Raw genomic sequence first — 24,899 nt, 5'->3', positions numbered from 1 at the left:
TTAACTCAGGTTTTGTATGCCTCCTATCTGGAATGAACCATCTCGTCTCGTGGGGGATATGGCGATACAATGTAAGAATGTTCTCGAAGATGAACATTATAAACCTATTATTTTGAAATTGTAAAGTGTATAAATGTAATTGATTGTAAGGATATGCTTATTTAGAGAAGTTGCCTGCGTTGTATTTGACTATTCTGTGGATATTGGGTATGGTCAACCTCTGAAAAGAAATGGATTGTTCCACACCAGACCACCACGGAAAATGGCGACTGTGTGAAATGGATGGAAGACGAAAGTAAGAAATAATTCAATGCAGCGTTTAAAGTGCACCTTGTCTGCATCCACGTCGTCTCTAGGTAACGTTTTCCTTGTCTTTCACTTATATACAGACATATGTATTGTAAATGCGAGCCATAATTGACATAAAGCTGTAAATGTAGCCTAAGGATTGGGTTTTGGTATGGAACACAGCCTAAATGGAATGGGCTGCAGCTCCTGCAAGCAGCATCCAACAACACAGCGTGACACAAACGAGAACAAAATGCAATATGATCCCTTTGCAGAACACCATGAAAACTACTATTTGTTCGCTATGTCGGTGATTTACAAAGCAGGGGTTAGCTTTTGGGCTGGTATGCAAGTCAACTACAGTGCTGAAAGTTTTAGCTGTAGAATACAGTCCATATGCGCTCATCAAAAGCCATTATGAGGTTTGCCCCTTTTGCAGTTAACGTTACTGTGCTGTGAATGTGATGTGAGTGTGATCATTACAAAAGCCTTTCTTTTTCCGGAGAAAGAGCGGAGTTGAAAGATGTATTGCCCATCATGTGTGTAAAACATCTCAATCCAACGACTTTTCTTCCATGGCAACCATTGCCATTATTAATTCATTGAAAATGCCATTTGTAATTTTAGATTCATTCATATATAGCTTCCATTTTGTGGGAAAACAAAAAACAATGTAAATAATTAACCAAATCAAGCAAATTCCAACTTGGTAGACCAATGTGTGCATGATATGTATGTATGTATGTATGTATGTATGTGATTGTGTGTGTATATATATATATATATATATATATGTGTGTGTGTGTGTGTGTGTGTGTGTGTGTGTGTGTGTGTGTGTGTGTGTGTGTGTGTGTGTGTGTATATATATATATATATATATATATATATATATAATATCTCAGGACAGGCCTATATACCATCTGTGTCATAAAGCTGTTATATCTATGTATGGCCTTAATTGCCACCCACACCAAGAATGTTAATTAAATATAACAATAATCCTGAATACGATAAGGTTCTATAAACATGTTGAATGTGAGTGAAATTTTAAGTAGATATTAATTGGTTGTTGTCAGTGTTCTATCATTCATCAAATTTCTCTGAAAGGGATCTCAATTATATTGTTCACCGTTGTCGTCATTATTTAGAATTAGAACAATTTTTAAAGTGACATTTATAGTTAAGTAAGACAAGAGTTACGACATTGAGGGGCCTAAAACAGCCCGTGGTTCATGTAACTCGTTTGTCACTATAAAGCCCATAGACTCCAATGCATTCCGTCAACTTCCGGTTCAGGCCTTTGTCACTATTCGCCAATAGAAGTCTATGTAGAAGAGCCGCCATTGGACTGGCCCCATGAAGTGAACGGAGTTGTTGTAACTCTGTCTTACTCTATGGCTCTGGGTCTAGCTAGCAGGATTGTGCTTATTAGTGTTACTGTTGACTGTCCATAATTGTTATGTTAGTGTTGATGCGTTAAAAACTAGCTGTAACCATCTACAAATTGGCCAAGTGTGGTCACCTACATGTCAGGCGAGTCTACGTTGAAGTGTGTTGCTCAATTCACAATGCGTAAATAAAATGGGGTTGAATTAAATGACACAAAGAACTGTTTAATAGCCAGAATGAGTTTTTCTTCTATACTGTAAATTCGCAGCAGAACAGAACATGAATTGTCAAGAAAGGGGAGTGGAAATTGTGGGGGAAAAAATAATACAAATTGTCATTGGCCCAAAGAAAAAAACTTGGGGCCAGCTCAATGTAGATTTTTATCGTATGATTCGTATCACATTAAAGCAACACGTATCTGGCATCACTTGACACTTATAGCTTCATGTAGCTGGTTTCTATTGAAAATGAAGGCTGCAGCATTCCCCAATAAGATTTTCGATATAGTGCCTCTGACATTCTGTTCAGTAGTTGTTACACCTCCAAGTTTTTCTAACTAGCGACCTCTGCTAGCTGAACACCATGTGTAACTGGTCAGAAATTCAATCAAAGTGGGTGTTAGGCTTGGGACGGGTTGAAAATGTACAAACTGATTCGATTTTCAGGGTCAAACTGGACCGATAATACTGACTTTGACCACTTACACTTAGGGTTGTACTTTTGATAATATTTTCTAAAACTTCATGTACGTTAGGTGAACAGGCCAGGGGACTGTCCTAAAGTCGGCTCTTCTGTGCTACTGAAAATTTCTGACGAGCCGAAATCATTTCGGCACTACAGCGCCGAAACAGCGGTAAAATAGGAGTATAGCGTTGTGGCTAAGTAAGCGTGACGTCATCAGCACAGGTTTCTGGGTTTTTTACCTTGCCAGCACATCTCAAAATGATATGTACCGGACTACCGGTTCAGACAGTCCATATAAAATCTAACCGGTTGACGCTCGCACACTGGAAATCAACCGAAATTAACAAGATGAAAGAAGTGTACGGTAGTCAACAGAAAAACCCTAAATCAATTCATCTTTGGTTTCTGCCTCCAAAACAGCACCTAGTCCTAAGTACACTTATGCACAATTTGTTAAGGTTTTACTATTTGGAATGTTGGAGAACATCTTGGAGAAGTTGCCACAGTTATTTTGTGGACTTGGTCTCAAATGCACCTTTCAATCCCAGAATGGCTCAGTGATGTTGAGAGCAGGGATCTGTTGGGGCCATACCATCTGTTGAAGGACTCCTTGTTGTTCTTTTCCTGCACATAGTTCTTTATTACTCTGGCTGTGTGTTTGGGGTCATTGTCATGCACTTTTGGTATTGCTTGATCAATGAGAATCTGCATGTACTTCTCAGCATTGAGGAGACTACTAATTCTGACCAAATCTCCAACTCCATTTGCAGAATGCAGCCCCAAACCTGCAAGGAACCTTCCCCATACTTCACCATGCTTGGAGCACTCTCCAACCCTTCAGCAAAGAACATGCCTTCTGTTAGAGCCAAATAATTAAAAATCTCACTCATCAGTCCTGACCACCTGCAGCCATTTTTCTGCATTCCAGTCCTTGTGTATTCATGCATAGGTGAGTCGCTTGGTTTTGTTTCCATGTCAGAGGAGTGGATTTGGCTGCAAGTCTTCCATGAAGACCACTTCTTTTTGTATTCATTTCTTTTTAGCTTTTTGCCATTTGTATTAGATAGGAGAGTGTAGACAAACCTAGGGCAGAGAGAAAGACAAGACACTGGGAGTCAGATTCACACCTGGGTCAACTCATAAGAAGCATGTGGTCAGTGTGTGGTTGAGCCACCAGAGACCCCATGAAGACAACTTCTCTCCAGACTGTAAATGGGTGTACTAGGGTCTGACTTGTTTATGCCAGTTCTGATCTGCTGGTCATCTTCCGATTGTGAAGGGAAGTCTACTTGATGTGTCTTTCATCTGCAGCACTCTGTTTCCTTGGCTGACCAGACCACTGCATTTCCAGTCCTCAACGCTGCCTGTTTCTTCGTGCTTCTGCAGAAGAGGTTGGACAGAACATCTGGAAACAACTCTGAATTTGAGAAACCTTGCTGACGGCAGGATGACCAACTTGTGTCTTGTTGCTATGCTCACTCTAGTGATGGCGTAAGAACTTTTTTTAAACCGTCTTAAGCAACCTCAACTTTTAAACGTCTTCAGCAATCTCACCTTTTTAGTATGGCTGCTCTAGTATTTCCCCTACACAGCCGTTTCTACTTCAGTTAATAATTATGGTTCAATCTATATGTAACCAAGTGTAGCAAAGGATTTACTTTTATAGTTATGACTACGCCACCTTGAGATCGTTCAAGGAATTACATGAATAGACCAGTAAACTGGGTTCCCCAACAAATGCAAGTTATTTATAAGGACTTGAGACAAAGTTCCAAAAACAGGAATATATTAACTTTTAATAACAGTATGGAATAACAAATATTTATTAGACCAATGTCCAATTTCATATATACAATGCAGTAAAATGCGAACAATATCTTAAAAAACTAAACTAAACACACGCACTGAACCACACAGCATGCAGGAAAACAAGAGGAAATGGCTCAATTAATTAATTAAAACCAAACACTAAAATCAGTCTAAACAAACAAAACAAAACAGCAGTGGTGACATATATAAGGAAGTGAAAACAAAACATTTAGTACACTATAAAGTTAAACAAATAAATCATTGCAACAACAATTTGATATGATGTATACCTATTTGAGTCTGTGTTCATTCACATCGGCCCCTCTGGCACATGAGCTCATCGCTTCCAGGCACATGAACTCAAACTGGGTAGGGTAGTATAGTAACAAATAATTAAAATACTTATTTAGAAAACACTTATTTAGTACAATCTAAATAACATCTATTCATCATGTTACTCACCAAGGCAGGGACAGATAAAACACAATTAAGACATGATCTCAGGACCCACAGCCAACACCAAGAAACCTGTGTTTGTTAGACTGCAGGGCCTTTAAATAGTCAACACTGATTGACAAGGAAGTGGCAGGGCAGCCAGTCTACGGTGGCCCCAAAGGCTCAATTCCAGCCGGCTACATATAGGCTATATTATGTTGTGGAACTTGTGGATCATCAGCACGTTTGGTATAATCATGTAATACCTACAACATTTGGAAAGTGGTCTGTTTTGTGTGTTCTTTCTCACTCACTGTAATAGTTCACTATTTGCAAAAGGAATGCTAAACAAATCTAACCTATTTGTATTTCATAATAACACTTAAGACAAAATAACTAAGTTCCTATCTTTTGCACAGTACTGTATGTAGTATGTACAGTAGAATGCGATGGCAGCCAATACTTACAGTGATAGTGTTGGAACCTTTGAGTTTAGGGCTTTCCTTGACTAAATCAATGGGCATTGTGCCCATGTGGTAATGTGCTCTAACCACTTGGCTACTGGGTCACCCAGTTCTTATTTTTGAGGGGCGCCCAGCTTTGTGTGTTTGTGTGAATAATAGCAATGATTTGATTGGCTGAGAAAAGTGAGGACGCAAATTGTGGTTGGCCAGAATGAGATGATGTATGCTGATAAGAGCGCCCCTCAGTTCACACGGGTGTGATTTTTAATATATTGGCCGAATCCACTTAGTTCAGTTTTATTTATGTACCAAATTATGATTTTGAGACCTGATTTGTCATGCAATGAGAGTTGACAGAGAGACGCAATCCCTTGTTCCCTACACATGTGATGGGCCTGAAAATAATTAGACTTAGTTATCAGTGGTATACCAATGTTCAACATCACTGATAATAAATATAAAATAATGAATATAAACGATATAGAGCCAGGTAGTCCAACTGGACTTAAGTAGGCACAATGGGCTATATGCACACAGAATAACTCTTCCTATTTCCGGGAAAGGAAGCTTTGAAGGACATGGTCGCGTGACTGGGCTGCGCCATGACACTTTCATGGATGCTTTCATGGGAGCCAAACCATAGAAAAAAATAGATGCCTCATTGGCCGCTGCAGTTCGTTGGAGCGATGTGTTGAAGGAGGGGCGGAAGAATTTACAATGAGAGAGGAAGTACGCCGGAAGTGTGGAAGGCACGTTACGTCACGCTGCCACTCAAGTGATTTACTGGCCAATCACAGCGCATCTTTTCCGGGACTTACAGACCCGAACATGCGCTCTGTGACGCACACTCATGCACAAACACTATTTCTGAATGACTGAGACCTTTTGTAAAGTAATCACTTCTGGAAAACAACAGAGATATAACACATTCGATACGTGCTGATGTTTAGATCCTCAGATAAAATTATATACTGTGCACATCGATGTCCTGAACCGATTATATGACAAAGGTCTCAATTGTTCAGAAATAATATTTGTTTATTACTGGTCCAGCCGGCTCCATTCACTGCCATCTATTCATTGAACTTCCGGTGTGAGTTTGGCTCCCATGAAAGTGTCCATGAAAGTGTCATGAGACTCATGACGCAGCCCAGTCACGTGACCATTGCCTTTCCTTCTCAAAGCTTCCTTGCTTCCGGGCTGCTTCCCTACATCCTTCAAAGGTGTTAACGATTATACTAATTAAGGCTCTGTTCCATTTGTGCAGTGGTTCTCAAAGTTTTTAATTGTACAATTAATAATAATAATAATAATAAACTTTTTTATATAGCACATTTTCATTCATAAAATGCAACCCAAAAGTGCTTCACATAAAAAATAACAAGCAGCGGAATGCGGAAAAAAGGCAGGTCAATACAAGACACAATATATACAAATTAGCAAATAAAAAAACAATACAAAACTAATGGAACAAATGTGGTTCCATTTGTACACTCAGAGTTACAGACCTGTACAGGGCCATTTGGAACACACTCAAGGACACTTTGAGATGCACTGGTGTAGCAGAGTGATTCCAGTGAGTCAAACATGCACAATAGCAGCACCCTGCTCTGTTTGACCAGAATGGAACAGAGCCTTCATTAGTATCATCTGTAACACCTGTGAAGTGTGAAGGAAGTAGGGAAGCAACCCGGAAGTAAGAAGTTATTCTGTGTGCATATAGCCCATTGAGTTTTCATCTAAAACTAGGTAAATGGTTACTCTTGTAGAGCTATCAAGCTAATGACTTGTTGGTTTGTCACTTTGTCTAGTGCTATGGTATTACATTTGGATAATCTAAAATTATGTATTTTTCTTTTCTAGGGCACAGCTACAGAAATGTCATGTCTGGCAGGTCTTGATGAAGATGACAAAGATGCAGATCATGAGATGAATGCTCTCACACTCCTTCAAGAGCCAGTGAGAATGGCGCAAGATCACATCTCTTACATTGATTCCTTTGGCAAGCCTTCTCTGAAACAAAATGATGTCCTTGATGTTCTATCAAACACAGATATGTTGTTGCCAGTTGGCTTGGGAAATGGACCTTCCTTACACCTGGCTACACAATCCCATGAACCCAACAGTTTATCCACGGAGAAGGAGGAGGGAAAGAGCATCACCCCATTAAAAACGGTGCAAGAAATCGACACTACGGGAATATGGGGATTTGATGTTGATTCACCAGAGGATTCGTTAGACAATTTCAGCAGTGCCAGTGACCTTAATTGGGACCCACGCAAAGAGTTTATGCAGTTTTTGTGGGATAATCATGATGATTCCCCCGGAGAGGAACCACAAAAGGTTGTCACTCCCCCCATCAGCCAAAGAAAGAGGAAACGGAAAATGGACATGGTGGTTATGGTGGATCCCAGTGAAGACCTTAATCAGAGCCTTAAGTCGCCTGAGGACTCATCTGATGGTGAAGAAGACAGAGTAGACTCAATTCCCATCAGGAAGGTACGAACCCCGAGGAAGCATTCCAAACCACAGTCATCACCAACAAGCAAAGTATCACAGTATCCCAATGGAACTGCTAAGGCCATCAAGCAAATTCTATACCATGCACCATCAAGAAATTCACACGAGAACAATATCGGTCATAGGCATTCCCCATTGAAGGTGCTCTCTCACTCAGAGGAGAAATCATCAGGTTACCCTTGTTCAGAATGCAACAGTATTTTCAAGAGAGAACAACATTTGCAACGCCATATGAAGTCTCACATAGATCCTCCATATCTGTCGCCAAAGCCTTTCATTTGCCGGGAATGTGGACAGTCCTTCAAATACAGCTACTTGCTCCTTGAGCACATGACAGTTCACCAGAAGAAGAGGGAGAGACTCATTGAAGAGATTAAGGGCAAAAATGAGGAGGATGAAAATTGTAAACTTTTTTGCCCTCAGTGCTCATTTGGAACTAACTGCCCAAATGCATTCGTTCAGCATGCCAAGACACACGAGAAGGACAAGCGACACTTTGGCTGTGACAAGTGTAGCTTCAAGGCTCTGTCTGAGAAAGAGCTTGACAAACATGAAATTAGGCAGCACACTGTTAATCCATCTCCAAAGGAAGCTAAAGAGGATGTCGGAGTTTACTCCTGTACACTTTGCTCCTATCGAGCCTTTAGCAAAAGTGTTTTCAAAAATCACCTTCAGCGTCGTCATCAGAAGACTTATGAGGCATATGAAGCTGAACAGGAAAGTGAAAGAAATGCACAACCACCCGCAGAATGTCCCACACCTACCTGCAAATCTCCTGTAGGAGATTCAGAGTTCACATCTAAAATCTCAATAAAAAGCCTGGCCTCAACAAAACGAGCACCCTGTGATTCTGATAAAGTCTCAGACATTTTCAAAACAGATTATAGACAGAAACGGATTATAAATACAAGAATCAAGCCTCGATTAACAGAATCAAAACTTGACAAATCCATCAATAATCTCCTGTCTCGACAAAAACATAGCAGGAAAACTGAAGAGCAACAGAGAAAAGAAGAGCACAACTGTAGCACATCTTTTCAGGACCATGTTGAGAAAAGTGATGATGAGTTGCCTGGTATATTGACAGTAAAAGTTGAAGATACCAATAAATCCTCAAATGGCCATGCAATGTCTTCAGTATCCAATTGTATCTCTTCTACAAGCAATGCTAGATCAGCAAAAAAAGATCTCAACAGCCAAGATGCACCCAAGCCAACCTCAGATCAGCCAACTGTGAAAAAGTCACCCTCTAAAAGAAAAATGAGTACTCCATATCGCAACACTACTGAACAGGACTCTTGTTTCATCTTACCAAAACATTTGCCAAGTCCAAAGAGGCTAAACCTGTCAGAAGAAATGGAAGACTGTGATGAAAAAGACATTTTCCAATTCAAGGACGAGGATAACACTACACCTTTTGACAATGATATCAAGCAAGACAAACCACACATCATTTACACCTATAGTAGGAGAATGTCTATGAGGGGTGCACTGCAGGCATCTAAGAGACTGTTTGACAAAATTAAGACCGAAAATAATGATGATGATGATGATGATGACTACAACCCTGATGATGATATAAATGATGATGATGATGACAACAACCACCACCACCCTGAGATCAAGGAAGAGTGCGAGATCAAGGAAGAGTGCATAGAAACTGAGTGTTACGAAGAAACCTTTGAGCCCAACACCATGTCATTGGTAATAGAACCTGCAATCACCGATGACTTGTCAGTGTTGGACTCGGATCACAAAACCTGCCCATATTGTCCTGCAATCTTTGAGTCAGGCGTCGGATTGTCCAATCACGTGAGAGGACATCTTCATAGGGTCGGTCTGAGTTACAACGCACGCCACGTGGTGCTTCCTGAGCACGTGGCTTCTCAAGACAAGAGGCCAAGGAATCGTCGCAGGATGTCAGCAATTCGACGATTAAAAAAGGGTACTGTGACCATGTCATAACAAATGTCTTAGTAGCCTACCATAAAAAAAACGCATGCATGTGTGAAATGTACAGTAAAACATGAAATTCATTGTGATAATGACGAATGCACAGATGACAGTTTGACTGATATATGATATTCTTTTTCCTTTTGCAGCATTAAAGTTGGAGTCAGAATCTGAGGTCCCCAAATCCGAGGTCCCCAAGAGCACCCACTCTTGTCCACTGTGTGGGGATTCGTTCGATAACAAGACTGGGCAGTCCAACCACATACGAGGCCACCTGAAACGGCTCGGTAGGAACATTGCAACAAAGACCAAATCCCCATTATGCTTACTCCGGGAGCTGATGCGAGACAAGAAGGAGGTCCAGAGGGCACTTCAAATCCTGGGCAAGAAACGTAATCGGGTCCGTTACCGATACGGCGCTCCCTCAAAGCTGGCCAACGCCGATGGCTTACCACGCCCGCCCATTAGAATCTCCAAACATACTTCGATTCCGAACCTTTACAATGATGCCAAACCACCGTTTTCTTTTTCGGGAGAGGCATCGGACAATAAGCATTTAGAGACCAAGTTAGAGGTTAAAGGATCACTCTCGAGTGCGAGTGCCTTGATAGGAATTCTAAAAAAGAGGAAGTGTCAAGAGGATTCAAAATTGAAGTGTTGTTCACCCATGTCAAAAAGCACCATGCCAGTTTCTCCAAACGGTGACCATAGTACAGGTTCAAGAGATGTCTCTTCACTGCCAGAGTCAATATCGGGTAAGTACAGATTACTTGCCAGATAGTGTTTGTAGTCCTAAAAACCTGAAATGAGTTCGCAATGGGTTCTCTTTTTACTTAAGGATTGCTGATTTATTCGGAAAGTAGGCTATTTGGTTATCATTTTCAACATTTTCATAAAAAATTACATTTCCTGGCTTGATAGGGCGATTTATTAAAGACCATTTTGAATGTATAATATTCAATCAATAGCGGTCAATTGGCCACTGATCTGATCCAAATGACTCGATCGGTGATCTGCAATTTACCCGATCTGGAGAAACCGATCTTTTATAACATTTAAGTGGTATAAAAATCAATCGGATATATATTATATCGTTTTGCATCTTTGTGACAGGCCTAAACATTTTCCCCTTCGTCCCCACACACAGGAACAGTTTTGACGTGGGTTTTGACATATAATAATTTTAGAAATAAAAAGTTTTCGCCTTACGCACAAGATCTGTATCGCTATTGGCAGATCGAACAACAATCAAAAAACCTGATCGGTGGTAAATGGTAAATGGTGCATTTATATAGCGCCTTTATCCAAGCGATGGTTACCATCCAGTGCACCTCTACCAATCAAGGTGAAGGTGCTACTAACTTTGTAAGCGAAGAGAACAGGGATGTTACAGCTGTAAGGGGGCATATCATACTGTGAATATGATAGTCCTTGCAGCTAAACCAGTTTTAAAAGGTTTCATGACATTCATTTATTTTTATTTTGTGTTTTATGACCTCAAATTACACCCACACAACCTGAACTTTGAACATTCAGTGGATTTTCTGTGGTCTGGAGTGTAAGTGTTTTGAGCTGCAATGGCAGGCAAAAAACAGGCAAAATCCCTCAACAGTGACATCTGCTGGCAAATTGTTATGTAGGAAAGAGCACTTGTTTGAGCCAGAAAACCCCAGACCACAGAAAATCTACTGAATGTTAAAAGTTCAGGTTTTTGGGTGCATTTGAGCTCAGAAAACGTAAAAAGATAAAAACGTTTTATGTCACGAGGATCCCTTTAAACAAAAACCTACGTTTTTTTTGTTTAACCATACATTTTTTAACTTGCATAATAAGCTCCCTATTTTTCAGAAGGTGTCATACTGTAGATCCGTTTCCTGATCCAGTTTATTTTCCCATAGCCTCATTTGATTGGCTCAGCGGCAAAATGGAAACACATTTGAAGGTGTCATATGTATTTTCAGTTCCAACCTGCAATTTAAAAGCTATGGTGAAATATGAATAAACTGGAACAGGAAACGGTGCAACCCTCTGAAAACCTGGGACTACAGTTATGCAGAGCTGATTGTGTTTCAAAAGTGTGATTTGTGAACATCACCATCACCAAGTGTGACGTGATCATGTGCATCAAGTACTATATTTGTAGTAATTACTAAGAGTACACACTGAGATACCATGGGAACATGTCCATGAAGAGTTGAGACGAAGAACCATTTCCAAGTCCATCATTTATTCTGACCCCTCCCCAAAAAGTCCCCTTATCCATAATTTATAAATTATTATTATTATTATGGACTTAATTGGGGAGGAATAAATGATGGACTTAAAATGGTTCGTCGTCTGCCTTGGGCCATCTGTAATGTATCTTTGGACTGCTCAGAAATGTGTATTATTCACTATACTTTGTATTGTGTGTCTTACTGTCTTCTTGCAGAGAAAGGTGAATTCAACAGGAAGGTTTGTGTCCATTGCAATGCATCTTTCCACAGTGGCGTTAGCTTGTCCAATCACCTGCGGGCATATGCAAAACGAAAAAACACTGCCTTACTTGAAGGAACCAGTAAGTGAGCCATCTTTATGAAGAAATTCTGTAACTCAAGTGATTACACTAGATCCTTAGATGTTGATGTAGTTTATAGTTTATTGCGGGTTCTGGGAATCTGCTAGAGACGTTCCACAGAGCAATGTTATTGCTGGTGCAGAAACTAATTCAGTAAGATGAATCTCAATAAAGAAATGCACAGTCAGTGTGGGATTAAGTGTGTTGTATGTCCTGGGGCCCCGCAAGGGTCAGAAAAGGATGTCCCACAGTGGCTGTTAGAGGGTGGATCACACGGGTCCAGCTAGCTAGACCAAGAACCATTGGGTTTGTTTTTAAAGCCCTATTGTGCGGTTCATGACCTCTACTGATAAACAAGGGGAATTACACTGTTGTGTCAAAACAAACCAGTGCTCCCCTTCACTCGCACCCAATGGACGTCGGCAGACGATGAGAAATCGTAGTTTCTGCCAGTGGTTTACCTTGGAATGGATAATCTGCCATATAGTGGGACGTTTAAGTGGTGGCAAAGACAGTAAACATATAATAATAGCCACAGTAGTCTTATTATGTAGAATGTGTGGGTGTGAAAACTAAAATGTTATAGAAAACATATCCTTGAAGTGGACACAGTAGATTGTCCTTGTATGTCCCACAAATTAAGCCTTACTAGTCCTTTACTTGTTACATCTTCAAAATGTAAGTTATATCCAACAACAGATCTGCTTAGTTACAGACCTGGTGGAAAAATCTGCAATGTGAAAATATTTAATCATATTTACACCTGTGACTAGTATTTGTAACATTTGTGTGTAGCGCTAATGATTTTCAGGAGGACCATACCAGCCTTTTTGACAGGTGTAACCTTTGTCACATTTCTCAATAATGGAGAAAGATATATGTATATAGTGTGTGTATACTATATTATACCCATATACATAGATCTATGTATGTATATACACGCATAGATAAATAGATGGATATATTACTGTATCTTCACTCTTTCAAATTATATTATTTTTATGACATTTTCAACACAATGTAAAATGCATACATAAACCATTACATTTAAATAAGGGAAAATTTTGCAGAGAGAAGTAGACGGTAATGTTAGATCTAGGTTAATTGTGCCATAGCCTCGGACTTGGTACCCAGGCTTTTATTTCCGTTTGAATTCGGCTCAAAAATAAATTAATTGTGCCACAATCCATAACTGAGTCCCATACTATGTATATGCATGGGGGTGGAGTTAAATTGAACCCTAAATTATTCAAATGTAAGTCGGAACACTAACATGAGAACAGCATTCTGATGAAGTTTTGTGTGATTTCGAGTTGTTGAAGATGATATTTGAGTACGTAATAACAATCATTAATAGGCTGACTGATCTCAGTAATGAAGACATGTTCAAAAGGCTGATAAGGCCCTAAGCGTTTGGCTTGGATAATTTCACTGAACTGATATATTCAGAGCTAACCTGATGCATGGCAATGTTTTCTGTCCGTCAGCTTATGACTGTAAAGCAACGAGGCAGCGATCAAGGCCTGGCTCAAAGAAGAAGACAGTGCCCATGTCACACACTCCAGAGGAAATGTATAGACTCACCTGCAGGTTTGTTGATCACAATTCAGTTTATTTTCTAAAGATATTTTGGGGATTTTTGCCTTTATAGATGTACAGTTGGTTGACCGGAAACGGGGAGAGAGATGGTCGGGACACACACAACCCGCGACAAACAATTCAGTTTTTATGGTAGATATGATGTCACATCATAGGATGATGCATGCTGAGCTGTACCTAGCCACAGGCTCTTTTTAAATGGTCCAGTTTGAGGCATTAGCCATTTTTGAGCTGGACATGCAGAACAAAAACATGTATGTCATAAATTAACTGGATTTCTGAACTTCTGCCTATAGTGGACTATTAAACTTAGCCTATCAATTCCATGTGTCTTCAAACATTCATATAATGTGAAGCACAAGGGGCTTCCACCGCACCTCAAGCCTGTTTAACTGTTATACATGCAGGGTGCAAGTAATAACGATGTTTCGATGTAACTAACATCTTCGTCAGGTCATGACCTGAAGATGTTATAGTTACATTGAAATGTTGTCGTTTTTACTTGCACCCTGCTGCATAAAGGGAAATGTCAGGCCAGCAAGTATTTACCTATTACGCTGCAGTTATTCACATTTCTAGCCACTAAAATATTCACTCACACACCCCCAATATCCATAAATTAATATTCAGGCATTTGATCCCAAGATAGGACTTTGTCTGCATTATAATTGGGATATGCTTACATGCTCAACATAATTCTGATTATTTAGGCGGCAGTTTGCTTATTCAGACAGGGCAGCGTAGAGGTCTTCTGGTGGAATCAACCAGGGCCTGATGAACTTCGAGTACCATGCGTGCGTGGGACCATACTTATTGTCTGCATGTCCTCTTTTCTTTTCAGGTTCTGTGACCTAGTCTTCCAGGGTCCCTTGGCGGTCCAGGAGGACTGGATTAAACATTTACAGAGGCACATTATGAACACTAGTGTCCCCCACACTGGGCTAAGCATGGTAGAGGTCACCTCACTGCCAATGGACCCCCCAACCCACGTGACTGTCCAAGACAGCTCTCATACAGCAACAAACGCTGCCTCATGAAGCCACCTTTTTAGAATTCACTAGACTGTATGTGTGTGTACATTGGATGTTCCTTCACTTTTGTAACTGCAAATATTGGCCAAACCATAGGAGAAAAAACATTAAATGTCGGAGATATTTTACAGGTTTGAATATTTTGGAGGTAACAAAAAAAAGAAAATAATTATTTTGGATAATGTTACATTTGTTTTTACAGTCCATTTTATGGAATAAAATTCTGAATGGGCAGACTGTTTTTATTTCATGCAGTAATTTAGTGTGGAAACCATTTCTAATGAAGACAACTTTTACCTCAGATATCACATGGTTTTAAAGTCCCTTTTAGTCCAGTTTCGAAGCACCTTTCTTCTCTATATTTACATTTATAATATACATAGAATCATGATATGACAAATATGGTCTCTTAAGTATTTTGACGTGTTCAAACTTGGACTACACCGCCCGTTTGTTTTCAAGGCAGATAGTTACTGGTTGTAGACTCCTGTAAAATTAAAAGAAACTACCTGAAAACTAGTCAAATACAGTCAGAGATCATAAAATAAAACTGAATTATGAATTTAAATTCATGTTATGCATAGAATATGGTTTATCTAGTTATGTTCGCTGCATTTTTCTTTTTATACAAACTTGAACTGAAGGTGGTTAAAAAAAATGCACACCCAGTGTTGGCTGCCCATTATACTGTCTCCTATATTCAATGTTTTCAACTGTTTCAAAAAAATATACTGTTTTTAAATAATTTAATTTTAAATGTACTCTCACACAGATTACAATGCTGAAAACATTTTTTTGTGATGTTAATAAAAAAAAAGAAAGGCTAAGCAACCAGGATAAACTTTGGCTCTGTGCTGTCAACCATTTTTTGTCAATGCAAGGATTCTTAAAAAACTGTTTGTACACAGATCATGATTTGTTTTTAGAACTTTTGTATTTAATTCAAAAATTAAATCAAACTTACAAACCCTGACTCATCACTGGTGACAAGCTGGGACAAGTCAAAATGGATCTAAATTATTTGGTCTGTTTTTTAAAGTCAGCTGGTCTTTATGGTGAATTCTTCTTGATCTGTGGCAAATAGCATCTCTGGAGAGCATTTCCTAGGCCATTTTTCCCTAGATAGTCATTCAAATGGATCAGAACCCTGAAAGGAAAAACAATTTCAATTTAGAAACATTACTTGGCATTTCACCACTAGAAGAAACGGCAGTCACTCAATGTTGGAGTATGTACCTTGAGAAAATGTTCATACTGTGGTTTTAGTTCCTTCATCATGGTTTCTGCCTTGCAGAGGCACTCAAGTCTCTGCTTCGATCCAAACCCCTACCAAAAAGGAAAACGGGCCCAGTTTCAACAGTTGGTGAAGAATTATACATAGTGATTTATATTAACCCATTCTGAACGGGCACCCATTTTGGTGTCAGCATCATGTTATGCTTTAGCTATTTTTGAAAAATCGAAGACACTTTTAGAATCTGATCTCAGGTCAGAATGGGTTAATAATTAAACTGTCAGGATGTAATAGACATTTTTAGAATCTGATCTCAGGTCAGAATGGGTTAAGAGAACTTCAAAATATATATTATTGATCTACATAAGAATACAAAGAATGTTCTGATCAAATGTTTTATCCTGCTCAGTTATGCACTCAAATGTGGATGGCAGATGATGATACTGTACCTTTTTGTTGTGGAGATGTTCCTGAGAGCTCAGGTGTTTAAGTACGGTGGACTTGGACACATAGACTTTACAGGCTGCACAGTGAAGCATTTCCACCTTGGTCATATGGTCTTTTTCACACAGTTCTGACGCAAAATAAGAAAAAAGATGATGATATATTTGGGGATTAAATCTACTGTATCTAGTCGATACTGGAGAGAAGACATCTGAAACCATGTACTTCTTTCACCCTTCTTTGTTCCAGATTATTTACCTTCAATCGCAGGTTCCTCCATGGCCTGTTTACAGACATGTCTGACTTTGTACATCATGACTTCCTGTGGTTGAACAGAAAGCAGCCGTCAGTCATGGACCATGAATGACCAATACACATAAAGGTTACAGTAGATCATACAGATCTACTGTAAACTGACGACAGAGTGGAAATAGATTAATTGTAACAAACGCATTTTCATTACAAACCATTTAGTTCAACTTCTACAGTTTAAAGAGACCAGTTCAAACATATTTTACAATTTGCTGAATTTGAATGCACTTACAAATTGGTCAATTAAAGTTAAAAAATAGGTAACAAATGTTTTTTGTTCAAATCACGTTAAATGTGTTGAGATTTAATGTTGAAGATCTCAAGGAAGGAGGTTTAGGCAGGGTTTACTCAAAAATGAAAACCAACACTAAAACTGTATACAAATGGGTGTCCAAAAACTAAAATAATAAATGGCTAGCAACTCAAAACTACATTGCAACTAAACTGAAACGCATGCTGTGCTTTTTCCACCTCAAGGTTTATAAAATAAACATGAAAATGTTTAAAAAAATTACATTGTGTTCTTATCTAGTTAAGATGACTGCTATGACAAAAATGCTGTATATTTTGTTCTAATTAATATGCCCAGTGTTTATACTGTATTATTCCAAATGGAACTTCTGGCTTTTACCGGGAATAAAGTAACTAATTTAATCCCAATTTTAAACGACCCAGACAATATTCAGCACTATCAGTTATTCTGTACGGGAACCCCTTTTGGTGTTTTAAGCATTATGTTATGCTTTAGCTGTTGAAAAATAGCAGATCTACAATCTCATAGCACGGCACTCAGTGCAACTTGTAGGTCTGCTATTTTTGAAAAATCGTGAAGGTCTTTCAGAGCAAACGTTTTGAACTCAAATCTTTGCTTCTGGGGGGGTCCCTAGAACATCATATTTTGAGATGGGGTCGGCGGGCAAATACATATAATTCCTAGGGGTCCTTCACATGAAATAGTTTGAGAACCACTGACATAGAAACATGGGTTTTTCAGACAATTGTCAGGATTTAGAAGACATTTGTAGAAACGTCCTCAGGTCGAAATGGGTTAACAGGTTACCTGCAAGAAGGCTATAGTCAGGTCATCATATTTCTTCTGCTGCTGGATGTATTCTAGTGTGTCCCAGTGGCTCTTGCTCCCTAGATGCTGCTCCAGATCCTGCATGCTGGCCACCTGTACCATACACAGCTCACAGGTAAAGGGGCTTTTGAAAGAAAGACAAAACACAGAGTCAGACAAGATGTCAACTTGTGCCGACTCTTGATATTTAAATTATCTTATTGGAGGCCACGTCCACAACCTTTTTGAGTGGAATATATCATCTCTCTATACACCATATCCTATTGATTAACCAAGAAGCAAAAATAAATAAATAAGTATACATTTTATATGAAATATTTCACAAGCTCACAACATTCATCATATGACACGGGCTAAAGTTATTAAATCGTTGCATGTTCAAGCAATCAACCCATTTGTAAAATGGAACAAAAAGCAACTCTGTATTCTTACGTTTCCATTTCCCATATTGGACTGTTGCTCCTGGTTCTTGTCCTTTCCGTAGAACTTTTGAGTTGTTCCACTCCTGTCAAATGAGTGTAACGTTTACGTATGATCTACGTCTTTCCTATTTATCCACATATATGAAGCTGAATATGGCATATGCAGCATAGGCCATATTCTGTATATACTTGCCCTATATGGGCATAATATGTCAATATATTTCAAATAAAACTATAGCACCACCATTAGCCTTTTCATGTCACGCCAACCCCTAGAAGGCGCTCGCACACCACAAGGGGTGCACACACCAGTTTGGGAACCACTGATCTATACGTACAAATACTTAACAGAATAAATATATTGTTGCCGTTATGTGGAAACCTTGTATGTCCAAAACCTTTTTTTCTTTTTTTGGTGAAAATAGACACTCTTGTGTGATAAATTGGGGCTGTGCCTTTAATATGGCGATACTAGGTGTCTGCCCGACAGCAACAATATAGTAAAAGCCAGTGGTGAAATATTTTCACAATGTCACTGGAATGTCACTCAACAATAGCAGGTCCACAGTAAAAAGTTGATACCAGTACTGTATATTCATACACCTTTTCACAATGCAGTTCTGTCTAATCTGCCTTTTAGCCACCTTCAACCTAGTGCCCCATCTTTCAAACATGTTCACAAACAAAAATAGCAGACCTAACCCTAACCCACAAGTACAATACATTATGAGATTGTAGATTGGCCATTAAAATAGCTGAAGTATGAAGGTCCTTACACACTGCAATGTATGTGCAAAATGCTGTTTGTGTCATGAGTACATACACAAACCTGTGTATATGTATCATGCATTACCAAATTAATAGTTTGACGTCAAATATTCACGAGTTACGACGCATTTTTCAGATTGTTTATTCGTCACATTCCTGTTGTGTACTAGGGACCCACAGTTTCACGACAATCTCCTACCTGTTCCAACAAATCGTGGCTGGTCCATCTGGACCTGTGGTGGAGGTAATGATCTCACAGTAGCACTCTGAAAAGGACAGGAATGAGATCACATACAGAAGATTAAGGGGAAAGGAATTATTCAAAGTTACAATTTTTTTAATAGGCAAACAAAAGGGCAAATAACCGCAAAAGACTGTAAAAGACCACAAAGAAACCGCTAAAAAGTGCAAATAAATCAGAGAAATGTCACATTTTGTATGCATGGGTCTGACGCATGCACACGCTCTGCATGAGCGTGCTGCGTGCATGTGTGAAAGCTACCCCCCCACACACACACACACACACACACACACACACACACACACTATCAGCTTCTGGCTAGGGGAAACACTGACATCACATAATGTAAGTGTGCTTAAAAACTAATTGAAGTCATTAGGTGAGGTATTGTAGAAGCTAAACTAAGTTAATACTCGGGATGCTCCGATCAGGTTTTTTGGGACCGATCACCGATTGTTTTTCTCATGATCGGCCAATACCGATACCAAATTTTAATATTTTCCAAAAGTATAATATGTCAAAACCCACGCCAGAACTGTTCTTGTGTGTGGGGAGGAATGGGAGAATGTGTTGGCCTGTCAAAGATGAAAAACAAAATGATACTATATATCTGATTGACATTTATAACACTTAAATTGAGTAATGTAAAAGATCGGTTTCTCCAGATTGGGTAAATTGCCGATCATCATTGCCGATTATCGGAGCATCTCTAGTTACTACATATACTCATTATCAATACCCTAATACTATGGGACTGAAGTCCTGAGCTGTCAATAGTTTCAGAGAAGGATAGACGGTGCAGACTCTCAAGTGAACAGAATATAGAAACAGTCCGCACTGCACAAGGTGATTTTTCTTTTAATTGTATTATTTACCGGATTTACCGCAGCAGTCCCTCGTCCTCAATAACACAACGTTTTTCTACATGTGTATACATGTGTTCTATACAATACATATAGGTAAGCACAGGGCCTAAAACTGTACTGTACCTGGCTTAACATGAGTCATGACCATACACTGATTTGACAACAGGTCCTAAAACCTATTCTCATACTACTTGTTTGGTAACAAACATGAGACTGTCACAGAAATTACAGCACTGACATCATTGCTATGCCAGTCAGATAGAGACTAAAGTGAAAAACCCAAAAAGGACTACCGGTATCTATGAAGTATGAACCTGTCGCTTATTGGTCGGGCTTCAACATACCTCCCTCCTGACCTCATGGACCATTATTTTCTCTTCGCCGTTGGTACTCTGTCCACTGTATGTCTCGTTCTGGACTGTTCTAGAGAACATTCTGCCTGTCCCCGATGCCTGAATGGACTTGAGCATGTCGAGTAGTCTTTCCTCTGCACTGGAATTCTGACGCTGTGACTGCCTCTCAGTGCGATGTGCCTGCCACTCAGGCAACGCGTCGGGGATAGATTCTCTGTGGTCTGCGTGGGGTGTGACTTGAGCATAACCTGCCCGCCAATGTGGTCCATCATCAGGGCTATAGGACCGCCGCTCAGGGGCTCTCCGGTCAGGGCTGGGGCCACAGCCTCTGTTTTCAGGGGCTTTCCTGTCAGGGCTGGGGCCTCGACCTCTGTGCTGCTCAGGGGGTCTTCTGTCAGGGCTGGGGCCTCGACCTCTGTGCTGCTCAGGGGCTTTCCTGTCAGGGCTGGGGCCTCGACCTCTGTGCTGCTCAGGGGGTCTTCTGTCAGGGCTGGGGCCACGGCCCCTGTGCTGCTCAGGGGGTCTCCTGTCAGGGCTGGGGCCTCTGCCTCTGTATTCAGGGGGTCTTACTCTTCTGTCAGGGCTGGGGCCACGGCCTCTGTTTTCAGGGGCTCTCCTGTCAGGGCTGGGGCCTCGGCCTCTGTTTTCAGGGCCGTTAGGCCCAACTTGGAAGGAATCATCCGTGTCAGAGTGAGATGGTGTCCATTGATGGTCATCATGGCGACCAGGGCCTGGAGTGGACCGCTCGTATGCATGGCGTTTGGGATGGGGACCTTCTTGGTCTTCATGCTCGGATTCTGACGAGTAACGATCAAATGGGTCATAGATCTCAGCCCTGAAGGAAATGGAACATGGTTCAGTGTGTTAGGGGGTGTGTGTGCGTCTGTCACATACACCATTTGTCTCTGTTATAATGCATGTATTCCAGGCTCTAATGAAAAACATCATGCCAGAAATAGGGTATCTCTCTCTCTCTCATCATCCCAGTACCAAAATCTGGAGATCTCTCAAAACCTGACAATTACCGTGGTATCAGCCTGACCTGTATCATTGCAAAAATGTGTAACCGCATGATACTGAACAGGATAAGATGCGCAATCGAGCCCCACCTCAGGGAAAACCACCTTAGCACAGATCCTTGCGTTAAGAAGGATCATTGAAGAGGTAAAGAGGAGCAACCTACCTAGACTTCAGGAAGGCCTTCGACTCAATCCATAGAGGAATGATGATGAGAATACTCAAGGCCTACAATGTCCCTCCGAACCTGCTCCGAGCCATTGAGACCATGTACACAGGAACGAGAGCCCGAGTGACAACGCCGGACGGTAACTGTGAGGAATTCAACATCCAAACCGGAGTGCTGCAGGGAGACACCCTAGCCCCCTTCCTTTTTATAATAGTTTTGGACTATGCTCTGAGACTAGCTATTAAAGGAAGGGAGCCGGAGCTCGGCTTCACTATCGTACCAAGAAGGTCTACTATGAGACACCCTGCAGAAACCCTCACAGACCTTGACTACGCTGATGACATCTGCCTGCTATCTGACCACGTAAGGCAGGCACAGGCTCTCCTGACCAGAGTGCGCTAATGTTGGCCTCAGGCTAAATGCAAAGAAGACAGAGGTCATAACCTATAACATCCCCCAAGAACATCTGCCTCTAACAACAATAGAGGGTACTGCGCTAAAGGAAGTCAGTGACTTTAAATACCTGGGCGCATGGGTCGGCACTTGCCTGGAGAGCTCTTAATGGTATGATCAGTGTGTGGAAATCCAACCTCCCCTGACATATCAAGATCAGTTTCTTCTCTGCGACCGTGGAGTCTGTTCTCCTATATGGCTGTGAATGCTGGACACTAACACAAGCCCTACAGAAATCCCTGGACGGGTGCTACACCAGAAAGTTACGTGTGGTACTGAACATCAACCAGGACGAGCACATCACCAACAAGCGTCTGTATGGAGCATTACCAAGTGTATCAGAGAAGATAGCAGTGAGGAGGATGAGATTAGATGGCCACTGCCACCGACACCAAGAACTCCCGGCCAAAAAGCTTGTACTGTGGGAACCAACACACAGGCATCGATCAAGAGGACGTCCCACACCTACCTATGTGGACGTACTAAAAAAAGATGCTGGTGCAGAAAGCACAAATGAGCTGGCCAGATGTATGGAGAACCGAGATGACTGGAGACGCCGATGGAGGGCTCGTCTGAGGACGACGTAGAGAGATTCCCAAATAACCCACATTTCTCTGTTTCAGGGTGTATGGTACTACTGCAACCTTTCCCTGTCCTAGCATGCCAGCTGAAATGCGGGGCACCAGTTATGCGTTTCCATTAATTACCGGAAATGACTGGCTGTTGACCACTAATTTGCCATGTCTTACTTCTCTGAACTGCTTGTACTTTTGTCTTGAGACGCAGTATCCTGCAGAGGATGTGATGGAACCGCTGGGGCAAATGAATTCCTCCATCCGGTAGCTCCAGGTGATTCTGTCCATTACAAGAGTTAAAATGAATTAGTAATGATTATGAGTTTCTCCCTATAGGACCCCCATAGAGTATAAGAAATAGTAAATAGGTTAAATTTGACCTTTTCTTAGGACTGAGACAAACCCAGAAACCCACTAACCTAAAAGTAACATTCAGATTCATACCTGTTTCGCCAGGTTGTGCAGGTTCATTTGTCATACTCTTTGTATCGTTGTGCAGACGGACTTGACCTGCCTGTTTACTCCACGCCACCCACTTGGCTCTAATTGGTGTGTATAAAGAATAACATACCGTTCTTGAATAATAAATAAAATGTATAATTCAGAAATACACAGTTCGACATCAATCTAACTAAGTAGTCCACTTCCATGGCAATATTTAAAGCAGTAATTATAATAAATTATGTATTCTCACATTTCTCAGATTGTCACACCACAGTATAATCTATAGGCTAATGTGTATGTAGCCAGCCAAAGCCAAAGGTATCAGGAACAGTGGGAACCTCAATGGCTATTTATTTCCAAAATGTAAGTGGAAGTAATGTAAAGTAGCCATGATTCGAACATGCTTGAACATTTTACATTAAGGTAGCCTAAGATTGTCAATCAGAATGGATCAAATACAGCTACGACTCAGTCTAAATCTTAGGCTAACATTAAGGCCTAATATTTCGACAATTGCTTATTAACAAAACCTAGTAAAGCCAGTCATCCATGGGCATAAACAAACAAAGTAAATGTAGGTCTGATGGGTGCTGATAAGTGTAAAGTGCATGTTCAAATCGTTAAAATTACTTCAGACTATTTTCCAAATAACTCACATATATATATATATATATATATAGTTTCTTTACATTGTTTTGTTTTACATAGAGTTTACCACAGTGATTGACCATGTATATAGGGTGAATCATTTTAATCATAACTGCACGTACATGTTTTCAGCCATAACTATTTAACAGTTATGTATTTAGAAACAAATTATTTCATTTCCTTTGCAGGGTCTTTAACAGTACGGTAGTGCCAGTGATCAACAGTATGCATTGGTTTTCGTTGTATGTAGATTGATCGTGTTGGTAGCTGCTAGCTAGCTTAGCGAGTATTCTAAGTACATTGTATTTGCTGGAATATGGAATCTCACATGCCAGCATTTGAACGCAAATCGTTTATATGACCAGCAGCAAGCCGTTCTTTCAAGATCACCCTCGTTTTTAAGGAGAGCCCGCCTTGTTTAATCAGTTAGATGTCACGCAAGCACGTTGTCGGGTTTACAATCCTGAAACTTTCTAACTGTCTACTCTAGGTCTAAACCCGTTCCAGGTGATAGTCTGAGCCCACATTCTATCGTTACCTTCCAGATTCAACTGTTTGTTTTTGTTGTTGTTTCTTCTGCGGCGCCTGTGCCTGGTTTGCTCCAATAGATGGCCCAGGCATCCTATACGGAAATGAATTGAGGTTATTCATCTTGTTAATGTGTACAGTTTGTCCAAAACCATTCCATTTCGCTGGTTAGTTGTGATTCTGGGTTATGTTGAATGTGTGCATCACCCAGAGAGTGACCTCGCGTCACCAGGCTTTGGGCTAGGAAGGAACAAAATGAAAGGAAGGGACAGGACATGAGGGAAATCTTGCACCGGAAGTTCGATGAAATACATTGACCCGCTCTTGAACAAAAACTATTTATGAACCGTTGAGACCTTAGGCTTTATCATATAATCGGTTCAGGAATTAAATATAAAAGAAGACATGTCACAGGTTGTTTTCTTATAGGCATAGCTTGCTTGCAGCTTTTCGATGTCAGAGTACATCTTTTCCTTTCATTTTGTTCCTAGGCTTTGTGTTTAGTACGTAATCATAATCCACCGGCAGATGGCAGCGTTGACTTGCACATAAACATGAATGGACGTTGTTGGTGTGGCGTTGCAAAGACAAGCACAGGAGAGTGCAGTTCAATAC

The 24,899-nt window shown here is 40.5% G+C and overlaps 2 protein-coding genes across 7 annotated transcripts; one reads left to right on the top strand and one right to left on the bottom strand.

The window, feature by feature from the left end:
- The first annotated feature begins 251 nt into the window (after positions 1 to 251).
- On the top strand, positions 252 to 14,765 carry znf644a (zinc finger protein 644a). 4 transcript variants are annotated; one of them, XM_083782577.1, is made up of 7 exons: positions 256 to 356; positions 3,132 to 3,310; positions 6,933 to 9,534; positions 9,692 to 10,297; positions 11,974 to 12,099; positions 13,587 to 13,689; positions 14,540 to 14,765. In XM_083782577.1, exons 3-7 carry the CDS (start codon positions 6,948 to 6,950, stop codon positions 14,733 to 14,735), a joined length of 3,618 nt encoding a protein of 1,205 aa, XP_083638703.1. In that variant the 5' UTR covers positions 256 to 356; positions 3,132 to 3,310; positions 6,933 to 6,947; the 3' UTR covers positions 14,736 to 14,765. The 4 variants fall into 4 exon arrangements, with proteins under 4 accessions (XP_083638702.1, XP_083638703.1, XP_083638700.1 ...); XM_083782574.1 differs by having other exon boundaries at positions 13,551 to 13,689; XM_083782576.1 differs by lacking the exon at positions 3,132 to 3,310 and having other exon boundaries at positions 252 to 295; positions 13,551 to 13,689.
- A 937-nt stretch (positions 14,766 to 15,702) lies between these two features.
- LOC310871095 (uncharacterized protein) lies at positions 15,703 to 24,503 on the bottom strand. Of its 3 annotated transcripts, XM_083782580.1 has the most exons (12): positions 24,295 to 24,503; positions 23,109 to 23,206; positions 22,839 to 22,944; positions 20,819 to 21,285; positions 20,442 to 20,776; positions 19,190 to 19,256; positions 18,233 to 18,305; positions 17,780 to 17,924; positions 16,666 to 16,729; positions 16,413 to 16,537; positions 15,966 to 16,055; positions 15,703 to 15,876 (listed from the first exon to the last, which is right to left on the bottom strand). In XM_083782580.1, the coding sequence occupies exons 1-12, from the start codon at positions 24,405 to 24,407 to the stop codon at positions 15,856 to 15,858; spliced, it is 1,704 nt and encodes a 567-aa protein (XP_083638706.1). In that variant the 5' UTR covers positions 24,408 to 24,503; the 3' UTR covers positions 15,703 to 15,855. The 3 variants fall into 3 exon arrangements, with proteins under 3 accessions (XP_083638706.1, XP_083638705.1, XP_083638707.1); XM_083782579.1 differs by having other exon boundaries at positions 20,442 to 21,285; XM_083782581.1 differs by lacking the exons at positions 22,839 to 22,944; positions 23,109 to 23,206 and having other exon boundaries at positions 20,442 to 21,285.
- Positions 24,504 to 24,899: the final 396 nt, after the last annotated feature.

Source organism: Protomyctophum parallelum, assembly GCF_964188405.1.
Source record: "Protomyctophum parallelum genome assembly, chromosome: 14".
Classification (NCBI taxonomy): domain Eukaryota; kingdom Metazoa; phylum Chordata; class Actinopteri; order Myctophiformes; family Myctophidae; genus Protomyctophum; species Protomyctophum parallelum.
This window is presented reverse-complemented; position numbering and strand designations above follow the sequence as displayed.

Excerpts from the sequence above, each read along its gene's own strand:
- znf644a (XM_083782576.1), top strand. The coding sequence starts at position 6,948 with ATGTCATGTCTGGCAGGTCTTGATGAAGATGACAAAGATGCAGATCAT. Across the intron at positions 12,100-13,550 it reads TGCCTTACTTGAAGGAACCA|CTAACCTGATGCATGGCAAT; the intron begins GTAAGTGAGCCA and ends ATATATTCAGAG. Across the intron at positions 13,690-14,539 it reads ATGTATAGACTCACCTGCAG|GTTCTGTGACCTAGTCTTCC; the intron begins GTTTGTTGATCA and ends TTTTCTTTTCAG.
- LOC310871095 (XM_083782579.1), bottom strand. The coding sequence starts at position 24,407 with ATGAATAACCTCAATTCATTTCCGTATAGGATGCCTGGGCCATCTATT. Across the intron at positions 17,925-18,232 it reads CCAATATGGGAAATGGAAAC|CCCCTTTACCTGTGAGCTGT; the intron begins GTAAGAATACAG and ends TTCTTTCAAAAG. Across the intron at positions 16,538-16,665 it reads GGAGGAACCTGCGATTGAAG|AACTGTGTGAAAAAGACCAT; the intron begins GTAAATAATCTG and ends ATTTTGCGTCAG.